Source organism: Rhea pennata, chromosome 1, assembly GCF_028389875.1.
Source record: "Rhea pennata isolate bPtePen1 chromosome 1, bPtePen1.pri, whole genome shotgun sequence".
NCBI lineage: Eukaryota > Metazoa > Chordata > Aves > Rheiformes > Rheidae > Rhea > Rhea pennata.
In genome coordinates, this window is record NC_084663.1 from 33,423,098 (window position 1) to 33,450,401 (window position 27,304).

At 40.6% G+C, this 27,304-nt stretch overlaps 1 protein-coding gene across 1 annotated transcript; it reads right to left on the reverse strand.

The window, feature by feature from the left end:
• Positions 1 to 5,839: 5,839 nt before the first annotated feature.
• Positions 5,840 to 26,251, reverse strand: DBX2 (developing brain homeobox 2). The gene is made up of 4 exons (XM_062567528.1): positions 25,915 to 26,251; positions 13,492 to 13,587; positions 8,920 to 9,107; positions 5,840 to 6,284 (listed from the first exon to the last, which is right to left on the reverse strand). Exons 1-4 carry the CDS (start codon positions 26,249 to 26,251, stop codon positions 5,964 to 5,966), a joined length of 942 nt encoding a protein of 313 aa, XP_062423512.1. The 3' UTR covers positions 5,840 to 5,963.
• Between the last annotated feature and the right edge of the window lie 1,053 nt (positions 26,252 to 27,304).

Sequence of the window (27,304 nt, forward strand, 5' to 3'; positions counted from 1 at the left end):
GAGGTCCAGGGTGAGGCCGAGGAAAGGGGATGGGGAGAGGGAAGTGGCAGGGCAAGGGAAGGGAGAAGGTGAGGGAAGAGGAGGGGGCGAGGGAAGAGAGAGGGCGAGGGGAATGGAGAGGGAGAGGGAAGGAAAAGAGAGCGGGAAATGGAAGGGGTGAGGATGAGGAAAGGGAGAGGGTGAGGGAAGGGAGAGGACACGGTCTTGCAGGGTCAGAGCAGTCAGACCTGGTTTCCTTTGGGCCATGGGAACGGGTAAGACGTGTGGGGTAAGGGGTTCTCGCGGTGCGGGCAGAGCAGCCCACGCTGCTCTCTGCACCTGGCCCCGGACCGTCCCAGGGTTTCCCATCTGCCCCTTCCTGCTTCTCCCGGCCCGGGATCAGACGCTGCCGGCAGAGATGCTGGTGCTACAGTGTTTAACGAGGCCCTGGACTGGGCTGCGACGGCATTTCCTTACGTGGGAAGAGGGACGGCCGAGCTGCGGGGCGTCCTGGCGCTGCGGGGCCCTGGCAGGGCAGAGGCAGGCCCGGAGGGGTCGCAGCGGCGGGGACTCCACGCGCCAGGGGCTCGGAGGAGGTGGGGAAGGGGCTGGCGCGGGCTGCGGCTGAAGGCAGGGCGCAGCGCGAGCGGGCCCTGGCCTGCCCGACGGTCGGCGCCTTCAGCCAGCGCCGCAGCCCAAGCGTCACCTTCCAGCTCGTGACCTGGGGCTGAGCCCTGCATCACCCCTAAAGCCAAAGGGTATTTAACAAGCTGGGTGCAAAACTGGTTTCAGCCATCGCTGAAATGTATAAAAGTGTATTTAAAATGAATTTCCACAATAGATTTAGGCTAAGGAAGGTATCTGCAGCTTACAGTCGCCAGTAAATCAATCTTTTGGTGTCCAGCGATGACTTTCTGCTATATAGTGGCCATGAGTTACATTCTGGCAGTTGTGATGCACAGTATCTGGTTTGTTTGTTTGTTTGTTTTCCTCAGAAGGGAATGATGTGACCTAAAGTGGAGCGTGCGCATGACAGTGAGTGTCATGGTAACGCTCCATGCCCGGGCCCAGGTGCAGCCGAGGCTGCTGCTTTGTCCGAACGCGTTGCAAGGAGACTTGGCGTGGAGCAGGAAAGTGAACAGTAACTGCTATGAGGCTCTTAGTTAGGAAGATCCTCCAGTGGCTGCAGCTTACTGTCAGGTGGAAAACATCTTATAAATGAAGCAGATCATAAAAATAATTTTACTGTATTTCTAAGAGCAAAACTCTGGAAATACTTTGTTTTAGAGAAATATGAAAACATAGAAAATGATAGAGTGGGTGCTGCAGAAAGAACAACAGTGTACCAAAATATCCGTAGTCATTCATATTAATTTGACATCACAAATTAGTATTACATTCCATAGTTTGCCTATGGCTAAAATGAGGCATGTTTCTAACAAAAGCCATTCTATATTGCCAGCAATGTATTACATCCTCTTTTGACTGAGAAAAATTGAAGAGTTGCCTGAAAAGGGCATGTTTTTTCTCTTTGGTGACTGATGCCTCAAATAGAAATATCACTGATGGTTGCTTTCTACACAAGGGAATCGTTCATCATCTGCATGATTTTTCTTCAAGGCAGCAGTGAAAATAGGAATATTTGAAGATACAAAAAAGTGCACTAAGATCAAATGTTTTGAAATGTAAGAATACATCATTTGCATCTGAGGATACTAACGTTAACTGAGGAAACACAATCAGAATTAATATATTTGCTTCCAATTAATTGTTCAGCTCTCATACAGCAATATATAGCAATGTATGTTATAGATAAGTCATCATGTAATTTCAGATTCTGTAACAAAATGTTTCTATTAACTCTCCTCATCAGCTAAGCACATTTAAGAATTACAAATATTATTTCCTTTGTTCTCCAAACTTTATTACATGAAATGTTGCAGAATATCCCCAGAATATAGAGGAGAATGTTAGAGGAGGATTTCCTAGTTGTATTTTTTCCATTTTTTAAGGTGATGAAGCATATAGCAAAGAGACACTCTCATTAACTGAACGTTACTTTTGTTTCTTTCACAATGTACAAAATGACTTTGATAATGCATCTTATATTTAGATTGAATCTGCTGTCTGCTGATGTTTGGTATGGTGGATTAACTGAAAGATAAGTTACAAGAGAGAATTTTGTTATAGTTTAACTCTTATCTAAAACCATATCATAGCAAAGCAGAAAAAAATGGAAACATACATCTTTGACTGGTATAAATAAACTTTTAAATACCTGGCATCACATTCTAATGTTAACAAGCATAGAAAAATTGACTTAAAAAATTTTAAGAATTCCTGACGCACTGAATGTTTATAGAAGGCTAGATGTTTGTGTGAATGTTTAGATGAATATTAGGGATTCACTATCAAAATGTTGCCTTGAGACATCCCCATCCATCATGCCCAGCTTCATTGCTTAGAACTACAGCCAGTATCTGTAAGAAACCAGAGAGTGCGAGTTGCAGGTTTTTGGTCAACAGTTAATTTAGGTGCAAGTCTACATGGAGAGCATCTTAGATCAAGGTTTATATACCTAGGTTTATCTCCTACAGCAACAGTTGTCAGGCACATACTTAGAAGCACAGTTATTGTAGACCTGTACAGTCAATGGCAATTTATTCTATTTAGAATAAGAACCTTTTTCTACAGAGGCCTTTTGGCCTCTCTATGGTCCTAAACTAAATTTGAAGTTAGTTGGGCCCTAATCTCTCTTTGGACCTTTCTTAGGGCACTCAATTCACAGCTAACTTGCTTTAAATTCTCCTTCTAGTTTGTGAAGATCAGCAACGTTATTGTTCACAGAAGGTAAAGAAGCAAATGAATGTAATTTATGTCAGTCTTTAACTGTGGAGCAGATGATGGTCATCAGAGGAGAAATGTGGCTAAGGTGATGGCAACTGGTATTTAAAACCTAGTACTAGTAAATAACAGTGGAAAAAAACTAATCATCTGATGTGTTATTACAGCTAAGGAGTGACATTTGGCCATTGTGTTATTGTTCTGACATTGAAGTTTTGTGCCTCAAAGCAGTCCTGTTCTGTGAAACAAGCCCTCACAATTAATTCCTGTTTGCAGAGAATCAAGAGAACTTTTAGAAAATTATTTTATTCTATAAATCTGTACAACCAAAGTTTAAGTGCTGACATAGGTATGGTTATTACATCCCATTTTTAACAATGTTATATGAAGTCCATGTTGAAGCTAGCTTGCCTCTCTTCATGTTCATGATATCACAGTTGTCTACATGCAATAAAACATAACTGTGGCTGCGCCTGATAATCTGCCCCACATTCAGACTAGTCTGGGCAATCTCAAATTGGGGGGCGAGAAAACCTCCTCCTGTTACTGATGCTGCTCCACTGTGCAGAAAGAGCTGTAGTATGTCAGCAGGATACTCTAAGGGAACAGGAGTCTGCAACTTGGATAACAAAGAGAGTACTGAGCCTCAGTCCATTCTTCCTTTCCCAGTTGTATTTTATATTACATTAGCATTGATAAGTTGCCAGACTAAACACAGAGATGCCCAGCCAGTAGAAGTATTTGCATTGTTAATGGCACACTGAACAGTTAGCTTTTTGTTGCGGTTCTGAATTTAAGGCACCTAAACTCTGCCAAACCCCAGGATCCCAACAAACGTCCTTCATAATATTTGACAGGTTGGAACTATATAGTCTCAAAATGCCATACATAAAAGCACAGCTCAGACACCCTTTAACCATGCTGCAATATCGTCCATCAAGCCATATCTTTGAAGTCAAAATAGTATGTACCTACTTTTAACTGTGAGATGCCATCAGTATCTTTTATGTCACTGTAATACCAAACAGGTGCATTATATGCCTTATATCCCTGCAATGTGAATGCCAAAGTTCTTCAAACACCTACTGGGGATTTTGTGCATCATTTTTGTTCTCTTTGTTCTTTTATAACTACTGTTCATGCATTATTTGAAGAAAACTTATAGATAGTACTTGATCCACCATACTCAGAAAAGACTGGCACTGTAAGTCTCTCATATTTTCTGTGTTCATACTGAGTGCTGCTTCTCATTTACCAAGATTTCACAGTATGTTGGCATTGAAGAAATTTCTTCTTTAAATAGCTTAAAATGAGAGGAATCAGGCTTGTTATGTGTTACAGGCATTAAGTCCATTTTGACTAATCGAATCATATTATTTTAGGTATAATTCAGAACTCATATATTTCTAGGGTTTTGAAGAAAGCTGGAGCAGCACTTTCAAGTAAAGAGAGGTTTAACCTGGCATAGTGAAACTTTATTCTAGCTACAAAATAAGAATTCTAATAGGAAGTGTTAGAGGTTTGGAGGGCTATGAAGTGATGTAGCTTTAAAGAGGCTACCGGGAAAGAAGAGGTTTAAAAAATGTGTAACATTGTAACTGTGAATCCAATTCTGCAAGAGCCTCGCTTGATCTTTGCCTCAGTGAGAGGTTCTTCAAACGTGATCTGTTTAGCAGCTCAGTTCAGAGTTTTTACAGTAGCTCACATTCAGCGCTTGCAACAGCATCATCAAATGAAAGAACTTCACAGTGAGCATCCTGAATCTCATCCATCTGTGCTGCTTCTAACACTGCCACTTGATTGAGTTGTGGGAGGCTTGGTAAAAGAATATGAGCAGCTATGAAAGCTCTCCCTTCCAGGGCTTCACACTCACACCTGGAAGGTGACACTGTAAAACCCCAAATTGCCCCAAGCATGCACTGATGCATGATGAGGAAAACAAGATTAGATTATCATAATAATCTCTTCTGGCTATAAAATACAGGAATCTGACAGAAATGAAATAGTCATATATATAAAAACCTAATGTTCTTCAAAAGGTTTTCCCTGCAACATCAAATACTCCCAGTCTTTCTCCTCAACAAATGCATTCACAGAAGTATGGTAAAAAAACATTTTCTATTCCCATTTTGATAAAGGAATGAGGGGATGAAGCAAGCAAATCATTTAAAGTAAAGCCATTTTAATAATACTATTTCAGGCTACTTGTATTACATAGAACACTGTCCTGCCTTTGATACAGAAATAAACTAATGTGCACTTATTGGCACCAGTTTAAATAGGAGTAAGTCAAGAATAAGACTCATAGAGCATGGCATCTCTTCAAATTCTTCTCTAAGTGGGTTATGGTGGCAATTTGTCCGATTTTAGCTTTGTTGCTTATTCCATTTGGGCTATAATTCTGCATATCACCATCACAATTTTGAAACAGAGGTGCTGTAGTTTCATCCACGGGTGAAAAGAAACGAGTTGGTGAAATGCATTTCTCAGTACGCATTCAAACCAAAGTGATTTAAATGTAGAATATTTTATTAGAGTTGGTTGCTTGTCTTCTAATATTGCAACTTTACTAGAGTAAGCAGCAGACTTGTGGCCATGCTATTTAGAACTAACTGGATAATGATATAAGTGAAGAGAGATAGAGAAAACATACTAAAAATTTTTATGTTCATCTAACATGAACCTATTGTGTCATTTTATCAATTAAAAAAAATCAAAGCAACTTATTATCTTGGGGGAGATGGTTATTCTTGGGCACAGAAGAAATTAATTGGTCTGATTGCAATGACAGAGAAAAGTGAGTCTCTACCAGTGTGTTTTTAATGAATAACTATATACAGCACAGATGTATAAATCAGAGTAAAATTTCAGTTCTACGCTCTTCACTTCATTTTACTTACCATCAGTTCCTATTTCACTTTTAAGGTCAGTACAAGACTGGAGAAGACAGAAGAAAAGTATTCTGAGTATTCAAGAATATTTCTTTTTTAGTTGTTTGTCATTTTAATGGTGTTAGACTTTAGAAAATCGATGAAGCGTAAACTAGTTAGCTTTACAGTGTCCAAATACTGTTAGTCTTAGAAGACCATCCATCTGAAACCTGTGCTCTTCATTCAGTTTACAAACCGCCTCTTATTTTCTTAGGCTGATGATGTAACTGCCTTAATTGCAGTGTCTTGGTCAGGATAGAAATACAGTGGGCTCTGTGATGAATTTGCTCTTGGAGGTGGTTGTGTACTAATCAGTCTTTCAGAAGTTCCTGGAGAATTCTCCCTCCACCTTGTACTTGCCTGCTCCTGAGATACTTCCCACACAGCAGGGCACGGGGAGGTAAAATTCACAGTAGATCTTGAGAGGTAGTTCTCCTGAAGACTCTCTTCTTGGAGGCACCTGTTAGAAAGCACTTCTTTTTCTTTGGAGTTTCGCCATTTCATCCTTCGGTTCTGAAACCAAATTTTCACCTATTCACAAGTTAATGAGAGTTTACTGTCAATGTTTTCTTAAAACAGCTCTTCACAGTTTTTTTTTTCTTTCCATACCCTTTTATGTTCCCTCCTCAGTCAATATCACAGTAGATTCAACAAAGCTGTCTCATTTACACTAGCTGAACATTTTCCCATCACTATTTACTACAGCTGGGCCATGCTCTCCTTGATTTTCACAGCCTTAAAGAGGTGACTGGACAGAGGACACACCAGTGGCTAAGGAGAGCAACTTCCTGTAACACCCTCTTTGTAGACAGATAAGGATTCTCAGAGTAACATTAACAAAACTAAGTGATAATACTGACAAAGTGAAGATTCCAATTTAAAGAGGCTGTGAGAACTATGACTGTCCCACTCACAAACATAGCGAAAGATAGCTTGGCCATACAGCTATGAAATGCATGTTATGACACAGAAGTGAAGATTTAAAGGCATTTTGTCTTTCTGACTACAGGCACTCAAGGTTGCTTAGAATCCATGTGCTTTTGAGATAAAATACATTTTCCAAAAGCTTTGAATTGCAAAGTTTGATTATGGCAGTTCAAAGGCATTCATGAAATGCTGGGAAAAGCTTAGGCAAATACATATCTAAGAGCTGTTTTTTATATAAAGAGAAGAAATGTTTTGGGGAGTGAATCAATCAGATTATTCAGATTATATTCTTTTTTTTTCTGAAACATTTACATGAAGTTCTAGTATTCAGATACTTGGTATGAAAGCAGAGGAGCTACACTTTCAAAAGGCTTGAGAATCATAGCCTTAGATGGCAGATGCTGATCCTCCAGCACAACCAGTCAGAAAATCTAAGAACTGACCCTCATGAGAACCACTCTCCTCTTTATGAGGAAAACGTCTGAAGAGCTTGGTCTGGTCTATCATTATCATGAAATAATTTTCCTGTAATGTTGGTTGTTCTCTCTGTCTCACTCCATTATTTCTTCTTTCCCTAGGCTCTCTTGAATATTGAGAGCACAGAAAATAACCTCAAGGATACAGCTGTATTAAGAATTTGACTATATACTGGGAAATTTTTAGGCAGCTCACTGGAGAATGCAATTGCACATTTTCATTGAAATGAAATAGTTTATCCTGCAGAGATTACAGCTCTGCTCATCATGCTAAGAAGGGTCACAACTCTACATTCTTTGTTCTTTATAGCTGCAGTGCTTGAAATAGAGTCAAAGATTCATTCAGGCTGCAAAGAACTGCTATAGTCCACAAGATCCAACCTCTGACACAGTGCAAAATTAGAGCAGGTTGCTTCAGATCTTGTTACGTTCTAAAAATCTCCAAGATAAAATTGACAAAAGCTCCCATCACCTTTCCCAGGCTTTTACGCTCACCAGATAGCTTCAGCTTTAATTTTCTTAGGCACTTTCACTCCTGCCACATGCATAGAAATACAACTGTATCGTCACTCTCTCACCTGCTTTCAGCTGTACTCTGGAGGCCCACATCTCCATCACCACCTTCAGAATCCCACCTACCAGTTGTGACCATGATTCCAGTGTCTTTAGAATTTGTACCCTTTAGAATATATACTTCAGTGCCAGCAGGCTAGTATCCCACTTTCTTGATAGCAGAACCAGCTAGCTAGTATCCCACTAGTGCTAGCAGGCTAGTATCCCACTTTTTTTGGTGCTATAAATGTGTAGTAATGCTTCAGTCATGTTTGTTAAGGACTAAATCCTCACTTGGATCTAGAGGTGATGTCAGTGGTCAAGAGCCTTCCCTTGACATGGTAAAGGAACAGTAACACATTATATATTAGAATATACACTTTAGAATTTGTCAGGCACTTTTTATTTGCCTGCATTTGCAGCTAGGTCAGGCCTCTGTGCTTCCAGATTTGGCTACTGCCTGTAGGCATCATCATTAACACATTTTTTAGTCATAACAGCTTGCCGAAGGTATTAAACCCTCAGCTAAATTCTGAAGTTCTACAGTAGGCCAAATCAGAGTCATATGAAAAATCCTATGATTTTTTAGTAAATAAGGAGTTAGTAATTAGTAAGGAGAGTGGGAGCCTTTTGGAAGGTCAGCCTGCAGCAAAATTTTCCTTCTAGGGCTTCTCTCAAGTCTGTGGAGACTTTTTCTTTGTGGAGCCATGTCTGTTTCTGTAGGGATGGCTGCCCTTTCTCTTGGGGCGGAATGACTCCAGAGTGAGTGTTACTGACCGCATCATCATTAGCTGCTCAGCAGTGGTGGTGCAAAGGATGTTCTGAGGAAAGCAGGACGGCTATATGTGTGTTGCCTTCTGCCAGGATTGCTGGCTGTGTGGCAGTGGAAGGGAGCACAATTCACTGCCTCAAAGCCCCTTAGGGGAGCTATGTCAGACAGCAAAATGGGAGTTGGAAATGAAATTCAAAGATCATTTTACTTCCAGTCTGTGTCGAAATGGGAGTGATCAGCTTCTGAATGTACATCTTCAAGGAATAAACTAGGGACAGACACTTGTTCAACGACTTCTTGCTTAAAACTGCCATTGATTTACTGAGGTCTTTGCTCAGGGCTGCCCCTAGGCTGTTCAATTTTCCTTCTGCAAAGCCATTTAAAAGATTTTTGCTTCAAAAAGACAGAAAGTCATGGATATTCTGTCATTCCTCCTTACCTGTGACTCCTTTAGACCCAGGTTAATGGCCAGTTTCTTCCTGTCTGTTTTACTGATATATTTCTGTTTCTGAAACATTTTCTCCAAAGCTTTCCTCTGGTCTTCAGAAAAAACAGCTCTTCTTAATATACCTCTCCGGGCTTTGGAGCTGGACTCCTGGGTCAGAAGAGGCAGGACACTTTCCTCTCCTAGTGGAAATGGATTAGAATTTCACAAAACATCTAACACATACCAAAGAAATATTAAGCTCTGTCTGTTATAGTGCTAGCAGGCTAGTATCCCACTTTTGTTTTGATGGTGCTATAAATGTGTAGTAATGCTTCAGTCATGTTTGTTAAGGACTAAATTCTCACTTGGATCTAGAGGTGGTGTCAGTGGTCAAAAGCCTCCCCTTGACGTGGTAAAAAGTAAATCAGGTGAGTTCATAGAGGAACATTAACACAGGGCCCACTCTACTGTAAAATCCAAATATGGTCAGAGAAAAACTTCTCTACTTTACTTAGAACATTATTATCACTGAGTAAACTGCAGTAAGTTTTCCCAGAAGTTTATTTTCTTCCTGTATGAAATGTAGTACCAGATAAAACTGGTCCATAACACAGCTTTAAAGGAGCTAAATAGGCTTTATACAGTTTAGTTTTCTAAGAAAAGGCTGTTAGGGTGAACTTTCTCTCAGAAAATCACTGGCCATTCACTTATTTATTCTGGAAACTGCAGCATTTTCTTTATTATAGGATTCGGAGAGTACTTGAAATTATTTCTTTCAGCCTGGTCTCTAATCTTTTAACAATCCATAGCAAGCCCTGGGAGGGCAGTTTGCAGTGAATTCAGTCATATCCCCTTGATCCACGCCCGGAGAGAGATCCCCTAGAGATCCTTTGCCATGGAAAATAGTCTCAAAGCTGGGGGACAGAACTGCAGTGGAGGAATTGGGAGTATCCACACTGTTCATCGGCCTCACACAGAGCATAGAAACACCAAATCCAGATAAATCTCTCACCTTCCTCACACCCGATAAAGCCTAAAGCCACAGTACTTTCCCATGCTCCCTGTCCCACAGGAGGATTTGGTGTCCCTGGCAAGGAATGGTATGCCTCCAGCAGTCTCAGCTTGCCCAGGGAGCAGTACCAGAGGCCAGCTGAATAGGGCCCAACACCCAATATTAGATGTAGTAATTGCATGGGACATCGTTATAAGCTGTGCAGGAAAGAGCTGCCTTTTGATTCAGACACCCACACCACGGCTGTATAGTCAAAGACACGTAGGATCTTTCTCTGAATGGGCACCTTTGGTTTGTGTCACATGCAATTTAAACTCTAAAAGTGCAAGCTGTCCTCCTGTTTATGGCACCTTCCCACATAACCTGCCTCAAGAATGCCTTCAAGATACTTTCTTCAGATCCTAGTAAAGGTGTACTGCTGTTCAATTTCTGTCAAGGGTCTGATCATTTCTGTATCAAAGCCAATAGAAATTCCCTTCTAAAGCAGATTTTCTAAAAGTTTACACATTTTTTCATGAAAAAGCCTATCTGTTCTAGCCAGTTGTAGTGGTAGTAGGGGGGAAATTAAATACATTTGTTCAGTAAATGTCATGCTCTTGAAAACATTATCCCATACGTATCCTCTCCAGCTGTGGCCTGCAGAGAAATAGTATTAGAAGTTCAGCAAGTACAAAATGATCTTTCATAAAATACCCTCCTACAATCCAACATTACTGATTCAGAGACCATTGGATTTAGTAGCTTCTGCTAGACATAAACTTCTTAAATTTTCCTAAATTTTAAGAACCCATTTTTATATTTGGCCTCCATAACAGCCTCTGACAATAAATAATCATTTAAAATTAAAGTGTTACAATATAAAGAAACTTAAATTGATACAGATAGATTTCAATTTTAAAAATAATATTTGGAAACATATACAAAAATCATAGCCTGCTGGTTACTGTTCTGGTATTTATCACACAGTGAGGCACAGATTCTGTCAGAAGTAAAATAAACTATTTGCAGAACACAAGTCAAAATGTTACAGTGGACATTTCTGCAAAGGACAAGCTGGATTTATATTTCCCTGAAGACTGCAACTGCCACCCCCCGGGTCCTGTTCCTACCCAGGAAGCTGCAACAAACATTAGCCCTTCCTCCTCAAGGATGTTTTCTATCCTTCTTGCTCATATAACTCATACAGGAGTTCATACAATTCAGGTACATTTTTCCAGATGGCCTCCAGGGGGATCCTGATCAACCATTAGGACTTTTTAACATTTACTGGAAGGTAAGGTCTGAGAGTAGAAAAGTTTAAACTGGAACTTCCTTTCATCCCCACCACTGACACCAGGGAGGAAAAACGCTTAACAGGGCTGGTCCTTGACTCCTGGGCTGAGTTCCACAATGGAGTTGTCAGCCAAGGACAGAGAATGCCAGATTATGTGACCCCTTAAAATTTGTCTTGCCTGGCTGGTTGTTAACAGTCAATCAGCTAAGAAACAACCTCCTGCTGAAGCACTGAAGCTCCAATTAATTCCCATAAAGGCAGTATGCAGGTTACAGCTTAACACCTGTTTAAGACCAGTGTAATAGTGAAGAATCTACGTAGTGTAAAGCACAACATGTGATGGATTGTAAAAACCTAACTAAACTAAATTTAATCATGCGCAGAACACAGACAAGCATTAGCAACCAGCCACTGGGTCAACAGTGGGTCAAAATTTTTGTTTGGGATAAGCCCAGAGATTTTTTTTAAAGAGTATCTCATATTCCAAAATATGTTCTGACTCTGCACACAGAAAATATATTTCAATCTGTGAATTAAATGATTTTTTGATATGTTGAGGACTGGCAGTAGTTCACACGTTACAACAGTTCTATCAAAATTAAGTGAGTTTGCAGTCTGTCACTCTGAACATGCATCAAAAGGTTTAGTGGTCTGCTGACACAAATGTGAATCTGTTACCAACTGTTTCCTACGTTACTGGTTTGGTTTTTGTTTCGCTTTGTTTTGTTTTTAAGTCTTTCCTTCGTATCCTAATATATAGTGATAAATGTCTTCTTAATCTGTGGAACAATCTTCGTTTGCCTTCATGGCAGAGACCACCTTGAAGGAGCAAGTAAAAGCTTTAGTCATGGTTTCCATTTTTTCATTTGAATTCAATACATTCTAGTTAAATGGACAATTAATAGGTCACTTCCAAAATAGTAGTGTATCAGTCCTGGTTAATAAACAATCCCCACAGTTGATAATGGGCCTATGTATTCAGCAAGTCCCTGTATACACTCAGCTCATCCACTAAATCCCTTTTCAGGTAGACAGGGTTATATGGGAAGATGAGCTAGAATGAGTCTATAAAAGTCAGTTTCATTCACTGCTTTATTTTTCAGTCAAGTGCTTTAAATGGTGTCCAGAAAATCTCTTGGAATGTGAGACAGGAGAAAAGACTGGCACATAGAGTATTGCTTTATGGCCATACAAAAGGGCAAATGACCCTTGCCCAGGCCTTTTCAATGTGAAATGGTTCCTAAAGTTCATCTGCACAGTGAAAAATTGTGGTGAGGTCGCGTGTGGATGAGTAAAGTGAAAGTGGTGATTGGTCATGGTGCTGTCAGCCATTGTGGGAGAGCCGGGGCCATGTAAAACGCTCTGTGGGAAAGTGTCAGCCCCCTAAAGAGGTGCTTAGAAACTTGCAGCTCATTAAACTGCCAGCATTTGCTGCCTCACTTGTCAAGAATCATTCAACTTAGCAACTGCCCTTCTGAAACATTCATAAAACACATGCACATAGTCAGAAAGGGTTTGAATGCAACTGTGATAAGAAAATATGTGCTAGAGCATGCGTAAGTGCCAATTCTCCTTTGGATTTAACACACAATTTGGTCTTTTTATTCCACATTGAAGGACTAGGAAATCCCTCCTCTCTTTGTATTTCTGAGCCATAAACATATAAAATCACTAATAACCACTCTGAATGCTGTTGCGCATAAACTTTGTGATCAAGATTAAATTTAGATATGGATTAGACGGAAATGTATTCCAGGTCTTAATCCTGAGTATATAATACTAGCCAAAATTCTCTTCAATAAATGCCTTCAACTCTTTACATTATAAATAAAAAAATCAAATTAAACGTGTGCATGCATTTGACTGCTATGAGTAGAATGACTGTATTATCTAAACAATGTTACTGCTTCCTGAATCCTATGCCAAATAGACAATAAAATGCAGCATCCATTTTATGATCTTTCAGCTCTTTTCTTCTCCTATTTGCAAACGTTTATTGACACAGATTTTAAAAAGAGTTAATGATTTTTAAAGAATCTTTTCTAGCAAACTGAAAACAAGGAGCTTTCCTAGGCTAGCTCTGTCTGGGTGTCTCAATGCCACTGGAAATCTCTCACAATCGCTCAGTGTACTTAAGTTTGATAAATCTTTGGAAACCTTCTGAATAGGATTGCTGTGATTTTACTAAGGAATTAGCCGCTGCCATTGCATCACCAATTAGTTTTCCAGAACACATTAAATCCTGCTGCTTCGGTTTACAGAGTAACTCAAGCATTACTGATGAAGCATAAAAACTTACTTGGAAAAGCAGTGGGGGATGCAGGGTGCTGACAGGACCCACCGCAGCATGCTGAGTAGAATGGCGGGGCTCGGAGAAAAAAGTGTTTGGAAAGAGCTGCAAAGAAAGCATAGATCTAATTGATTATCCATTGAGCTTAGGTGATATTCGTAACAACAGTCTTCCAAAAAGTCAGTGTGAAGTCCTGCCCCACAAGTTCTTTTTCCTTTTTTCAAGATGGTGATATTTTTAAGGTAAACAATGATAATCCAAGTAATTGCTCTTTATATTTTTACAAAGTTAGTTTATATGTATAGCTTAAATGTTAATGTGCAAAACTTTCACAATGTATTTATCATGAGAATGAAACTGCAGATTTGAAATTTACCTCTGTAATTGCTATAACTGTTTTTTCCTAAATATTAGATTTAAACACATCATTTACATAATGAGTATAATGCATCTCAGAAAGTTATTCTAAACAACTATAGCAGGCATAATATCTTGGAAAGGTCCCTGAAAAATCAAAAAAGAAAACCAAAATCTACAGATGAATCCTGCCTCGTTTGCTTGTACTCTAGCGCTGTTTTTTGTACTCAAACAAATGAGGACTTCAATAAATAATGAACCTTTAAGAAAAAAAATATAAAATGTACTGAGATCAAGCTGACCTCTATGAAAACTTCTCCACACACTACAGGGCTTGATATTCTGCCATCCTGATATTGAACTGTATCTGGCTGGGCAAGTGTTCTCATGAATTTAAACAAACCACTTGGTGAAGAAGGCTCTACTTAGTACAATAAAAAAATGCAATATCATCCCATTTAATATTAGTATTATTAATACTATTAATACTTCATAACATTTCCAGAGACATTTTTGAACCCATGAATTATAAGTCTCTGTTATTTCTCTGTTATTTCCAAGAAGTACTTCCATGTCTTAGAAAAGGCTCATTGTCTAAAGCTCCTTTTTTTTTTTTTTTTTTTTTTTTTTTGCTAATCTTAATTACCTTCTGATTTCTGCTGGTATTAATCAATTATGAAATGTGGAATATTTTTTTCTTTTGAAAACAGGTATTGCTAAAACTGTAGCCTTGTAAAATGTGGTGAGCTTCACAACACCTATGTCACTTACCTGTTTTACTTTAGGCAAAAAATAAACTGCTCTAGACTTTGTCCTGTAATCTGTCTAAATCTCTATAAATAACCTGATTATTTCAAAAAATGTAACTGCATATTTAGATTTTTTTAAAAAAGAAACAATCAGTAATCAGGAAGCAAGATAGATAAATGCATTTAAGCTGTATTCTTCATTTTGTAAAGGTTTTTCAACTGGAATTAAAAACAAAGATCACCCCAAATTATGTTTCTGAGTACATATTTGGGCATCTTAATAAGCCTTATAACATTCAAATCTGCTGATCTCCCTAAGCAACAAAACACTGCTCTAGAAGTCTAACGCAGAATATTTTTAAAATATTTACTCCTACTTTTTTATCTGAATTCATACATTCTTTGGTGAAAATTTCTTCCACTCTAATTAATGAGCACTTTTTACTACAGCTTTTCATTAACGCTTTGTTGTTTCTAATAAAATATAAATATACTCCAAGATAACTAATTGTCTACATTTGAGCTGTAGGCTTGCAAAACTATTACGAAAAGGAATGATTTATATCAGACATCGGATTTCTAAAGCTTCTGTCTCAGATGAGACCACCAATGTGGAACCGTGCCATAAAGAGCTTAAAAGCATCGAGAACATGCAGCCAAAGAGCTTAAAAGCATCAAGAACATGCAGCCAAATTTTACCTATCTTATGTGTCCAAGGGGCTTGAATGCCACTAGTGAGGTAAATAAGTTTAGAAGGATTAGACTGTAATTGAAGCAGTATAGGAGATAGAGAAGGAAAAAAACTATTAGATAACTTCAGAAATCCTCCTGAACATGAGGGCTTTTTCTTGACAATTCACTTGCTAATGTTTTGTTTGCTCCACCTTCCAAATTCCCAAGTGAAGGGTTTGGGAGCCAGAGTCCTCATACTACTATCAAATTTCCCTGATTTACAGGTAAAATTTTCCACTTTAAAAATACAGCTCAGTATATACATGGTAGCAGACATAATTTCTTTGCTTGCCTTTTGTTAACATCTCTCAAACACTCCATGACTGCTATAATGCCCTGTTTCCTTTAATCATTGCTTTACCACCTTATTCAGGTCACCTGATCTTTGCAAGACATGCCTACCTGTCCTTGACACTCCCTGGTATGGAGGAACTCTTTCCAGTTCCTTGCTCCTTTTTTTGAGAATGTGATGCACATAATGGTATGTGATATAACCCAGAGAGATACCTGGATAAATAAGAATTGAATAAGCTGTTGTGTCAGAAAGATAGCACACTCCTGCATGTAAAGATAGAGAAGCAGGCTAGGCTAGGCTATGTTTTTCTCTGTTCACTAAATTTCCTCTTGTATGCAAGAGCTGCAAGCATAAAAGCAGGAGGATGAAACAGTATCAAAACTGAAGATACACACTTTCTTCAAGAAAGCTCTAAGCAAGCCACACATCTGGGTGCTGCTGGGAATGATTTAGTGCACTAGTAGAGCATCATGATGGAACAGTACAGATCTCCAAGGACCTGGTAACAAGTCTGGTTAAATTGATGGGAATTTTGCTTTTGTCGTTCTTGAGCTTTTTGCTTAACTCTCTCAACTGTTGTGTTTTTTGCCTGTATGGTGCATATGACTCCAGGCGGAGAACACTTATTTAAGAAATAAGATATAGAAGATATTCTCATATAGATCTGAACCAGATGGTTCCTGAAACAATTTCTGAAGACTGATTTATTCCAAATCCTGTAGAATAAACAATGGCATTATGTCTCCCTCAACCTATAGCATAGTATCTAGTTTATAAACTTCTTTAATGTGCTCCAGCTACACTGATGCACAGTGAATTTGTGTTAGGTATATCAAACGATGCCCCCAGGTGATGTCTTTTGAAGCAGTTGCACTGAAACCAACGTATAGGAGTTGCACAGAGTTACATCAGCAAAGAATCTGGCTCAACACAGGGATACTCAGCTCTGCCTTGGGAGCCCTATGTAGAGAAAAGTGTTAATGCTTCACCCTAATACATACAAGTGTATTTTTTGTCTCTGACAGACACAGCAAAGAACATTCATTGTATTAAATAGCTTCCAGTGTCTGTGCAAAACTGCATTAACAGAATGAAAATTGCTGGGGGAAAATGATCCATTTAAAGTATATTTATTTCAGAATTATATTCAATGTGACTGTAACTGTAGGAATGACATAATACATACGAGTATTGAAGGAAGGACAAGGAAAATATTGGCTACATTTTAATTTTCTGGTCACGTACATCATGACCACTCTACCAATATTTGTTGCTCGAGCAATCTAAAGAAAACTGTTTGCTATTCACATGTATTAATTCTGTATTTATTGGCCAGAGTGAAGTATACAATAACCAAAAAGTAGCTTTTCCTCCAAACAATGTGGATTAAACATTAACCATGGGCCAAATCCTAGTAATTCATATTCAAGGTACCTACTCCTTTTTCTGCTTAGCATTCCCATTTCATAAACACAGACTGTGTGGTACTAGATTGAGACTTTGCAGATTTGACCTCTGATGCATGAAAATGAGATATTGGAGTATGATATAAATGCCTTTTGGCACTCCAAAAATTATACTATATACCATAAAGCAAGTACTCTATGCTTTAAAATAGAATTTATCATGTCATAAATATAAGAGAATGAAATATCTAAAATGAAATCAATAATTTATTTTCACATTTTAGCACAAGATAAATTCCTTGACACTGCAGCTGCTTACAAAATTTTAGTAATAATGCTCATTTATACTCAGCTTTGTGAATTTACAGCATTTTACAAACACACAATAAATGGATACTAAACATGCAAGTCAAACTCAAGCTCATCCAGTGTTAAAACTCACAATATTAGTTCAGACACTAATATTTTAAAATATATTGCAAGTCTTAAGATAGTCTAAATTCAAAAATCCTTCCATACTTAGAGGTCATACTAATAGAGGGATTAGAAGCTTTCCTTCCAACTCTTTATCATTTTGAGAGTAAGTTCCCAAGTACAATTCAGCTGAAATGGATATATACACAGATAGAGCTCAGGCTGTGTGAAAACAGCCCTTAAAAATCTCCAAGTGCTGCTAAGCCTATACTAACAGCTCTCCACAGTGAGGCCTGACAGGTAAATTAAAAATATTACCACTAGAAGTACCACATTTCATCTGAGAAACTTGGATAGTTCCTGCCTATGAAGTGGGCAATAGAAAATTGCCATTTCCCACGGACATTTGTCTGCTCTTGAAATGATTAAAGCAGACTTTTGCAAAGCCGCAAGAAAGCTTCATCTCATGAACAGCTCCCTGCAAATAGTCAAGCAGCAGCTATGCCAGGTTAGTGGTCCAGATGAGCCTCATGGCTCTGTTTCTGCTCCTGAACCTCAAGCCATTGGTCTAGTAATGAACCATGGCAAGGTCCCTCACAGTGACTTTATTCAAAGTGCAGGACTTCAGCAGCAGTTGCACATCCCAAAGCTTTTCAGGCAGTCAAAGGGGAGCTGTTGGCAGAGGGGGAACAGGTACAGGCTGCTGCCATCTCCCACCAAAGTGAGTCACCACCACATGGACTTGACTATGTTTTCTGCAAGAACTTGTGGTACAGCATCCCTCAGAGCTGGGGTTTCTCCCACGCCCCAAAGTCACTGGTTACCCACTTTCCATTCATTCCCATATGACATGACTGCATGAACGCTCAAAGTAAGTCAAGTTGAGATGGTAGATGATAGAGGCAGATTAGTTTTAAAAGGCTGGCAAATGATCATAGGGTTTTGCAGTCCTAAAAGTGTATGTTGAAATCCTGTCGAATCCAAAAAGTAGATGTCAGAAGTGGGCTTGCATTCTTATGTCGGGTCCCAATGGGACTTTCAAAAATTAGCAGATTAGTCACTCCAGAAAAGATACATCACCAAAAAGGCCTTGAAATGTATTAATGGCACAATCATCTTTTCCTTACATCTACAGCAGTATTGTAGATGATAAGAGTCACGCAGCAGCCTAGCTGAGGTCATGTGAATCACTGTCAGTTTTCAGAGGCATCATCTGCGTGCCTTATTATTAAGGCATGATATGGTTTGTGTGTATGACTTGTTTGTTTTCTTTGTCTTTAGAAACATGGACAACAAGGTGCCTCAGACTGGTGACAACGCACGGGTAGGCTCTGGTGAGACTGCACAGCTGGCATAGGTTTCACTTCTGTGACAACAAAAAAGCAACATCCAACCCCCCCAACACTTGCAAAAGACTCCTGGGTCTCCTGGTGTTAGCAATAAAGGCTATGTCCACTTTGTGGCAGGATCTTCTCTCTATGTCTTCTACATAGCCTTGCTATTGAGAAGAAAAATAGGGATCTGGAAAGTTTGGGATTACAGACTCCATCCTTCTCCTTCAAGATGCCCATGTGTTTAGTGTGCCCACAGCACCTTCTCTTAACTGTTCTTGTTAAACATCTCCTTTCTCTCTCTCTCTTTCACTTAAATACATTTAAGAGCATTACTGTCACTTCTTTGTCTGAAAGTTCAGTGCATTGTCTAAGCTAGTTGCCCAGGCCTCCTACACAGTCAATGAGAAGAAGTAAGTAGTAAGTAGCTGTATATAATGATCACCTTAAAATAGATGTCTAAGAAGATAAATTGTGTCATGCTCGGGAGATGCCTCTCTCCGTATCGAGTATAAATTAGAGAAGGTATATAGACAACTGGATTAGACAAGACACCTACTTTTTTTAAGCCGCTAACACAATCTGTATTGCCATAAGGACACTGTAAAAACAGTAATGATAAAATTCAGCCATAAAGGCACTAAAGTTATTTTCTTTGATTTTCAACATATTACAACTTGTTTAAAAATAATTTCCTCAAACAAGCTTAAATTAGAGTCACATGCTGCAAGAGGGCAGTTCACCGGTTTCTCATTGCTGCAACTCTAATTGAAAATCTTACTGTAGGCCAAAATGCTCCATTTATGCCAGCATTAACGGAGTATTTTTTAACTAAACATTTCAAGCTGAACCACAGTAATACTTGCTGCAGTATTACTAGCTCTAACCAGTACAAGAAGTGTCAAGATTGGTTAAACATCATTAAAATTAAGAAGAAAAACAAAAAGAGTATGTTCTCTCTCTTTTTTAAAAAACACTCCTAGGGGTTTTAGTCTTCTTACATGTGTAACGATTCTCATTAAAGGGATGAAACATTTTTTTCAAGATGAAGTCTGAGATTCTTCACTTAGTATAAAATTCCAGGGGCTGGGACTTTAACAAACAACACCAAATTGCCCAAGGTTCATGAGAAGGGTGTAAAGTCCTCAACAGACATAGAAAATAACTCAACAGAATTACATGCTACAATTTCAGGAAAAGGCAGCCTCTCAAGGGAAATTTTCTTGGGAAATTTTCATGGGGTCTTCAGCATAAAGCAAAGGCTACTTATTCTCCAACCTGATGACCGATAGCTCTAGCCACCGAAAATATTTTGGTGCCTAACTTTAAAATGATCTGGTACTACATATCCTGACTTTTGAAAATGCCTCCTACTGTTTTGTACACTTGCACCTGTTTTCATTTTGAAAGGATTATCTCCCAGTTCCGCCAAGAGTTGTGACTGACCACAAAAGTACCACTTAGAAAAGTCAGAGTAAGAATTAGTTTGCAGAGCTGAATTGTGCAAGAATAATTTTTTGTGGATCATCTTCGGTAGGCAACTGGAGGCACAGAACCTGCCTTCCAAAATTTAGGGGAGTTTGTTAATGTTAAAAAAATCACAGCACAATGAAACCTGAAATCTACATACAAGAACTAAAGAACTTGCCTGATGAGATTCGTCGCTGTCTTTCACCTTTCTATTTCTAACAAACGTGAAAAATATGAGATTTCAAAAGACCAGCTCACTCTGCAGTACAAAATGCATTTTACAGAAATTAATTCACTAACTGTGGGCATCAATAATTCTACAGCTTTCCCTCCACAAAGTGCTTTCTGTTCCTGCAAACTCTGACCACTGGTCACCTTAGCATGGTCTTGAGACTTTCTGGCAGTGCTTAAACCTAACTAAGGGCCAAACTCTGAAGCCTTTTTCTCAAAGATGGTGCAGCAAGCGTGGCCAGAAGCAAGAGCACTGCCCAGCCAAAGCTTACATGCCCGCTGAGCTCTGACTGATGGACTGGTGATCAGGTCGCAGTGTGTAACTGGCACCAGTCTGGCTCTGAAAACGTTACAACAAGGACAAAGATAGCTTTAAAAGCATTTTGCAGCCACTCTTTTAGGTTATGCTGGGTACCTCAAACTGATTCTACTAAATGGCTCATAAAGGTAATTGGAAGCAGAAGAAGATCCTACATCCTGGGGAAATTAACTTCTTTTGATTTCTGATGCTCACAGAAACTCCTCTCTTTTCAAAGATAAACTTTTAGAACAATGAAGTCTCAATACTCCTGGAAATGAGGGCAAAAGAAAAAATGCCAAACAGAGCTCTCTTTCCCCTCCCTCCACCCCCCAAGAAACGTTCTTTCCCCAGAAAACACATGCAAAATAGGAGACTCTTTAGACTTATTAGTGAACAAGTTGTTGACTTAGGGAAACAAACTCCAGAGGCTAGTGAAAATCTAAAGGGAGCTGAGAGTTAAACCATTCAGCTCTTTTCAGCCTACAGTTTTAGTGGGAGTTACAGTGTTACGTGTCACTCGAGGACACAGTCTGGCTGCCAGTTTGTAATCAATAAATAGTGAGCCTTAATTGGAGTATGATTCACTAAAAGGGAGTCCAAGATGAAGAAGAAAATCACTTAGTTCCATTAACTGAAATCTCCTGGTTGTTTTAAGGAATGAAACACAGGTTTTACTAAAAGTGGAAAATACAGTATAGTGACTAAAATAAGAGTGTTGGAGGGCATAATTAATGTCGTTATGACATTGAGGGAAAAACTGATGTTGGTCCAGAGAGTTAGCCTGCAGAGGAGGACTTGGCTTTATTTCCCTGCATTGCTACTCATTTTCTCTGTTACCTTAGGCAAGTTACTTCACTTCTTTTTGCCCTCTTTCCTCTTCTACGCAATGTAGAGAGAAAGCATCTCCCATCTCACTGGCACATTGTGATGATAAATGCATTAAAATGTAAAGTATCCAAATGTTAGAGAAACAGAAGTCACACCCATCTGATGGTGGATGCTGAACATTATGATACCGATTTATTTTTAAGGTGCACTTGTTCTAATTGTTTTGGGGGGTTTGTTACATGTACTCTACTATACTGTATTCTATTCTATTCTGTTGCTTTAGGTAAAAATCCAGTAAGCTCAATTTTTCAGCAGGTTTTGCAATGGAAATATCTCACTGTTAAGTTCATATTATTTGTTTCATTTTCAGTTTTATTTCTTTATTACTCTATCAAAATACCAAGATAAAAGCAGAAAGCCAGATTCTTGTCACATATGTACCAGTGAACACATTCAGGCTGTAAAGCATTTACTGTCATTTTCCTCCAGGGCAAATTACTTGAGAAGAGATTCTCAGAAAGCGATTTCAGGTATTTGAGTAACTGCACTTCTCACTGAGGTCGCTCTGACCTAAGTGTCAGCCAAAACTTCTGGAAAGCAGGTCATGAGAAAAGATGTGGAATGGACCTCTTTAGAGCCTCCCCTGTGCTACAACAGACTGCATCCCATCATCCCCTGGATGATTCTACTACACCAAAAAATGCTGAGGAAAACTGCCAAGTCTTATAATTTATCCAGAAGGCAATGATATCTAGCCACTGGAGTACAAGGAGAGGGATCAAATCTGATATTAGTCAACAGAAAGAGAGGACCTCCTCTGTACTTACAGCAGCATCTGTTAGCTTGGTTGTAACTTTTATCTTAAGCTTTCCTCACCCTTTAACAGGAAGTATATACTGTATGGCTACAACATGCCTCACTGGGAAATGCTGCTTTTACAACAGTGCAATTTTTAAATGTTTCTGCCCATTGAGAAAACACCCTAGGAGTCCAGTGTCTAAAAGGCAGAACCAGCTTCTGCACTGCTTTACCCAGTCATGCCTGCCAACACACGCTGTACGCAGAATTCTAACAAAGCAGGATTTTACATCTATTTATCAAGGCAAAAGGTTTTGAAAGAGTAGAATCAGGTCCAGGGCATATAGGTTAGGAGAAACGCAGTTCAGTGAGACAGAAACACAAAACGTAACATATGCACTGGAGCTGGTGGGCCCATAGTTCACCATTCCATCACCAGCACTGGTTTGTAATGGTACTTCAGAGCCCAAGGCAAGAAATCTTAATGCAGGAATCCTAAGTTGGCAAAAACTGACATACCACTGCAGAAAGCAAGTGAGTTTGTCATCTGGCAATACTGCTCCTTCTGCTTTTCTTCCTTAATTTCCATGTAACATGCCGCTTGTTCATGAGGTCATACTCTTAAGTCAGAATAATTTAAATTAATTTTAAGACTATACTTTGATTACATTCATTTTTTTAAAAAAAAATAATGTAGCAATAGAAAGTAATCATTTTAATCTTTTACAGACAGCATAAAGATACTTCTTTCAAGAGCACTGGTGTGACAGTTTGTGGGTGAGTATTTCTTGTTCAGTTTTTCCTTTAGGATAATTTTGAAGAAGTGCTCAAAACAAATATAAACACTTGAAATGATCAAACTAAATCTCTCAAGACTTGTAAATTACGGGAATGGAAACTTACTGATAAAACTCTGCTGCTGAAGGGTTACTTACAAAAGAAAAGGCTGCCCTGACCAGATGTCACTGATCAAGAGTCCCATCCCACCCGGCCTCCTTTGCAGCCATGGATGAGAGTTTCCCAGTTTACAAAAAGAATACAGTATTTTCATTCTTTAGGACTTTTATGGAATGTTAAAAGGCATTTTAAAATGGAGTGATTTGTTCACATTTTTCTTTGAGAGAAGCTTTAGATACATGTTATTTTTGGAACTCTAAAAAGGTTTAGCTTATTCAGTTCAGTCCCCAGCGTAATTTTATATTCTTTGCTTTCTTAAAACTTCTGGTGCCCTCACCCGAATTTCAGGCTATATCAGCAATACAGATTACGAAACCCAGTAATTTTGATTTTTTCAGTTCTGTTTTCTAAAGCAGCTGTATTGTTTTTCCTTTAGCAATTCTGGATATTGCCAAGATTTTTGTTAAAGCACTTTTAGTCCCTGCATGACATACAAAGCACTTGCTAGTTCAGAAAAATTTAAAAAAAATGCTTTATCGTGTTCAATAGTTTTCTTAAGGATTCAGGACAAAATATTCCAAAATGTCGTAAGGTTTGGAGGGTCCAAACAGGAAAAGGTTTGTTCCTCCTATAACTCACAAAAACAGTGATTTGAAAACCTTACCTAGTATTTAATTCCTTGGTTAAAGTATCTTTCATTACTCCCTAAAGCCTAAAAATTCTTACTCTGACAAAACACTGTTTTGCCCTGTTACTACATACACAAGAAATATGACACCTAATCATGCAAGCCTTCCTCACAAGTTTAAATGTCCAGTACGTGAGAGGAGTTCCACCAGAGCATGCCTACTCTAGAGATGAAGAGACTCCTTAGAAACCAAAAAATCTAGCTCAAAAATACATTTCTGACCTAATTTATATTTATGAAAGTTCATAATCTTAGAGTACTCATAACTTTAAGCTACCTATGTCAGATCAGGATCTATGTATATTTGTTGCATGCCTCATACGTTAGTGAGAGACTTTTCTGAGTGCATAATGCATGAGGAAATCTAGATTTTATCATTTTGCTCAAAGGTGAGGTCCTGGTTCTTCAGACAAAACTCCCTCTGAAATTCCTGGGAGTTGAGAGATAAGACTGTAAACCACTAAGACGACCTGACCTTGCAATGCACTGCTAAATTCACAGCTCCCATTTTTGTTCCACTGGACAAAAGAACTAATCCTGGAAATAAGCATTTGGAAAAGTGGGCACGCAGTAATGACTGTAATACCTAGAAAAGTTTACCTATAATGATGAGTGGCAGGGAATCTCCCAGCTCCCCCGGTGCTTTGTAAATAGAAACACAACATTATCTTTAGAACTTTTTGAGAAAAAGAATGTGTGCTGTTTCCGAAAAGATTATTTATCTTGTTTCCAGCGTTAGTTTATACGATGTTAACTTATACATAGAAAAATATACTTAAATAATTGAGGTCTGGAATATTCAGAAATGTTAATGTACATCTCTTTGCCTCTGTCCTGCTTACCTTAACAGCACATCGGGTAAAAGGAACAAAAAATGTTCTGGATGTTGCAAAACAGTTTGTAGGGTTTAATCAAAGCAAAATAAATTATGTTCAAAAATGACTTGTTAATTCTGGTTCTAAAATGAGCCTCTCATGACTATGCTTTAACATCATATTTCAATAAATACGCTTCTGTTTGTCTTATTCATTTATGTACATTTAAAACTGCATGATCATACATCTGAGCTCTGAAAATACCACAGGAGGCTGCAATAAATTGACATATCACAATGAAACGGCAGAATACAATATAGATGGTGAGTCTAACATTGAATTTTATGAATTAAATTTTAAAATGAATTCAAAGGGCCCACAACGGACAGAAATTTGTACTCCTACAAATGTTTTAAAATTTTTTTTGTTCAGATGAAATACATGCGAACTGGCACACTAAAGAAATATCATTTAAATATATACATACATGTGTGTTAAATTCAGTAATGCAGCTACACGTCACCACACGATACACCAGAAACGTGAGCAGATCAGGTCGCCAGAGAATCGGGTTAAACCCGTACAAGTGACAAATGTTTCCTGTAGATTCATCACCCAGCACAGCCCGGACTTTTAACACCGAATCGAATCGCCAATTAGGGATCTTTTACATAGTTGTAAAGTTTTTTTCTTGTTTTGTTTTGTTTTTTTCGTGGTGAGTGTTGTCTGGCTGTAGGAAAAGCGCGCTCCCGCCGCCGGAGCCGTCCCGTGGGCCGTCGCTCACCCACCACGGCAGCCGGTGAGCGGCCGCCAGCCCTGAAGCAGCCGTTAAAAGCACCGGTCGCGCCGGCGAGGCGCCTCGCGCCGCTCACGCGTTCCGCAGGTGCGCGCGACGCTAACGGCCGCTCGCGGCGGCGCGCGGACAGCGCGCGCTGAGGCGCCGCCATCGCCCCGGCCCGGCCCCGGCGGGCACCGTTCCCCGAGCCGCCGCCGCCGCCTCCCCGCGCGCCCCGGCCGCGGCCCCGCGGCTCCTCGGCCGTCGGCTCCCGGGCCGAGGGGGGCGCTCCCCGCGGGGGCCGGGCCCGCCGCCCCGGGGCGCAGCTCTCGGCCGGGCGCTCACCTGTGGCCGCGGGCGGGAAGACGCCGCCTCTGTCCGCCGCCGGGGCCCGCGCGGGCGGGCGGCCGCCGTCCGCCGCGGAGGGGTTAAGCACCTGAAAGGCCCATCTGGTCGGGAAGGGACCCGCCGCGGGGCTGCTCGGCTCCGCCGCGGGGCACAGCTTGAGGGGCACGGGGCTGGCGGGGAGGGCCCGCAGCTGGGCCGCGCTCTGCGGCGCCCCGGCCCGCAGCAAGTTCTCGATGAGGAAACTTTTGCCCAGGCTGCCGAAGCCCGGCGCCGCCGGCAGCTGGAGCAGAGCCGAGGAGCCCACCAGGTCCCAGTACAGGGCGCTGGGCAGCATAGCGAGGGCTGCCCGCCCGGCCCGGCGCGGCGCGGCCGCTCAGCGCGCGGGGACGGCGCGGCGGGCGGCGGCGAGCATGCGGGCGGCGCCGCTGCCCGCGGAGCTGCGCGGAGCGGGGCGGCCGGGCGCGGAGCGGCGCGGAGGCGCGGCGGGCGGCTCTGCCGGCCCGGAAGGTGTGTCCGCGCTCAGTCATTATGTCAGCCGGGCCGCGCCGTCACGGGCGCGGACAACAAAGCCGCTGGGCCCGGCAGCCCCCTCCCGCCATCCCTCCCTCCCTTCTTCCCTCCCTCCGCCCTCCCGGGCTGGCGGGGCCGCACCTGCGCGCGGGGCGGCCGCGGCCGCGGCGGCGAGGTCATCTCGACCTCTTGCTCCCATGAGGTAATGAGGAGACAGTCATTAGCTCACTCCCTCTGGGCCTTCCTCTCTGCCCCGCTCTGCCGCTGCGGTTCTTCACGCGTGTCTCCGTAAATCTCCGCAGGGCCAGCGCCGCACTCGTCATCATGTTTCCCCTGAGACGTGGCACGGTGCTTTCTGAGGGCGTACGCGCCTTTTGGCAGGAGTGGTGCTGGTTTTTCTGCTTGTTTGTGCGCACGTCACTTACTTGGTCTTTTTTTTTTCCTTTTTGCAAACTGTGTTAACATGGCAGAGACCTGTCATAATTTGCCACTGAAAGATGCACACGCAGAAAGTTAAACTGAATGCCATTCCCAAAGACTCTGGGAAGGGGGAAGTGAATTTGCACACAAATCCTCCTTCCTTCAGCAGCTGCTAACCAGTCTGTTCAGCAAAATCCCCTGGACCAGGTATGTCCCATATTAGTGCGTAGCAGCAGGGGGACAATCCCTAGTTGTGGCCTTGGATGCTATTGCAGGGCAGTTACTAGCTGCAACCCACTGGAGAAGCAGAAATGTCAAACTGCAGATGGGAAGGATATTTTTACTGCTGAGATACTAGATAGTATCTCAAGAGAAGTGATTTAATAACTCAGATGTCCCAGGCTTTTCTTCATGTCCTTGGGTGGCACCAGACTTTGGACACTTACTTGGTTATCTG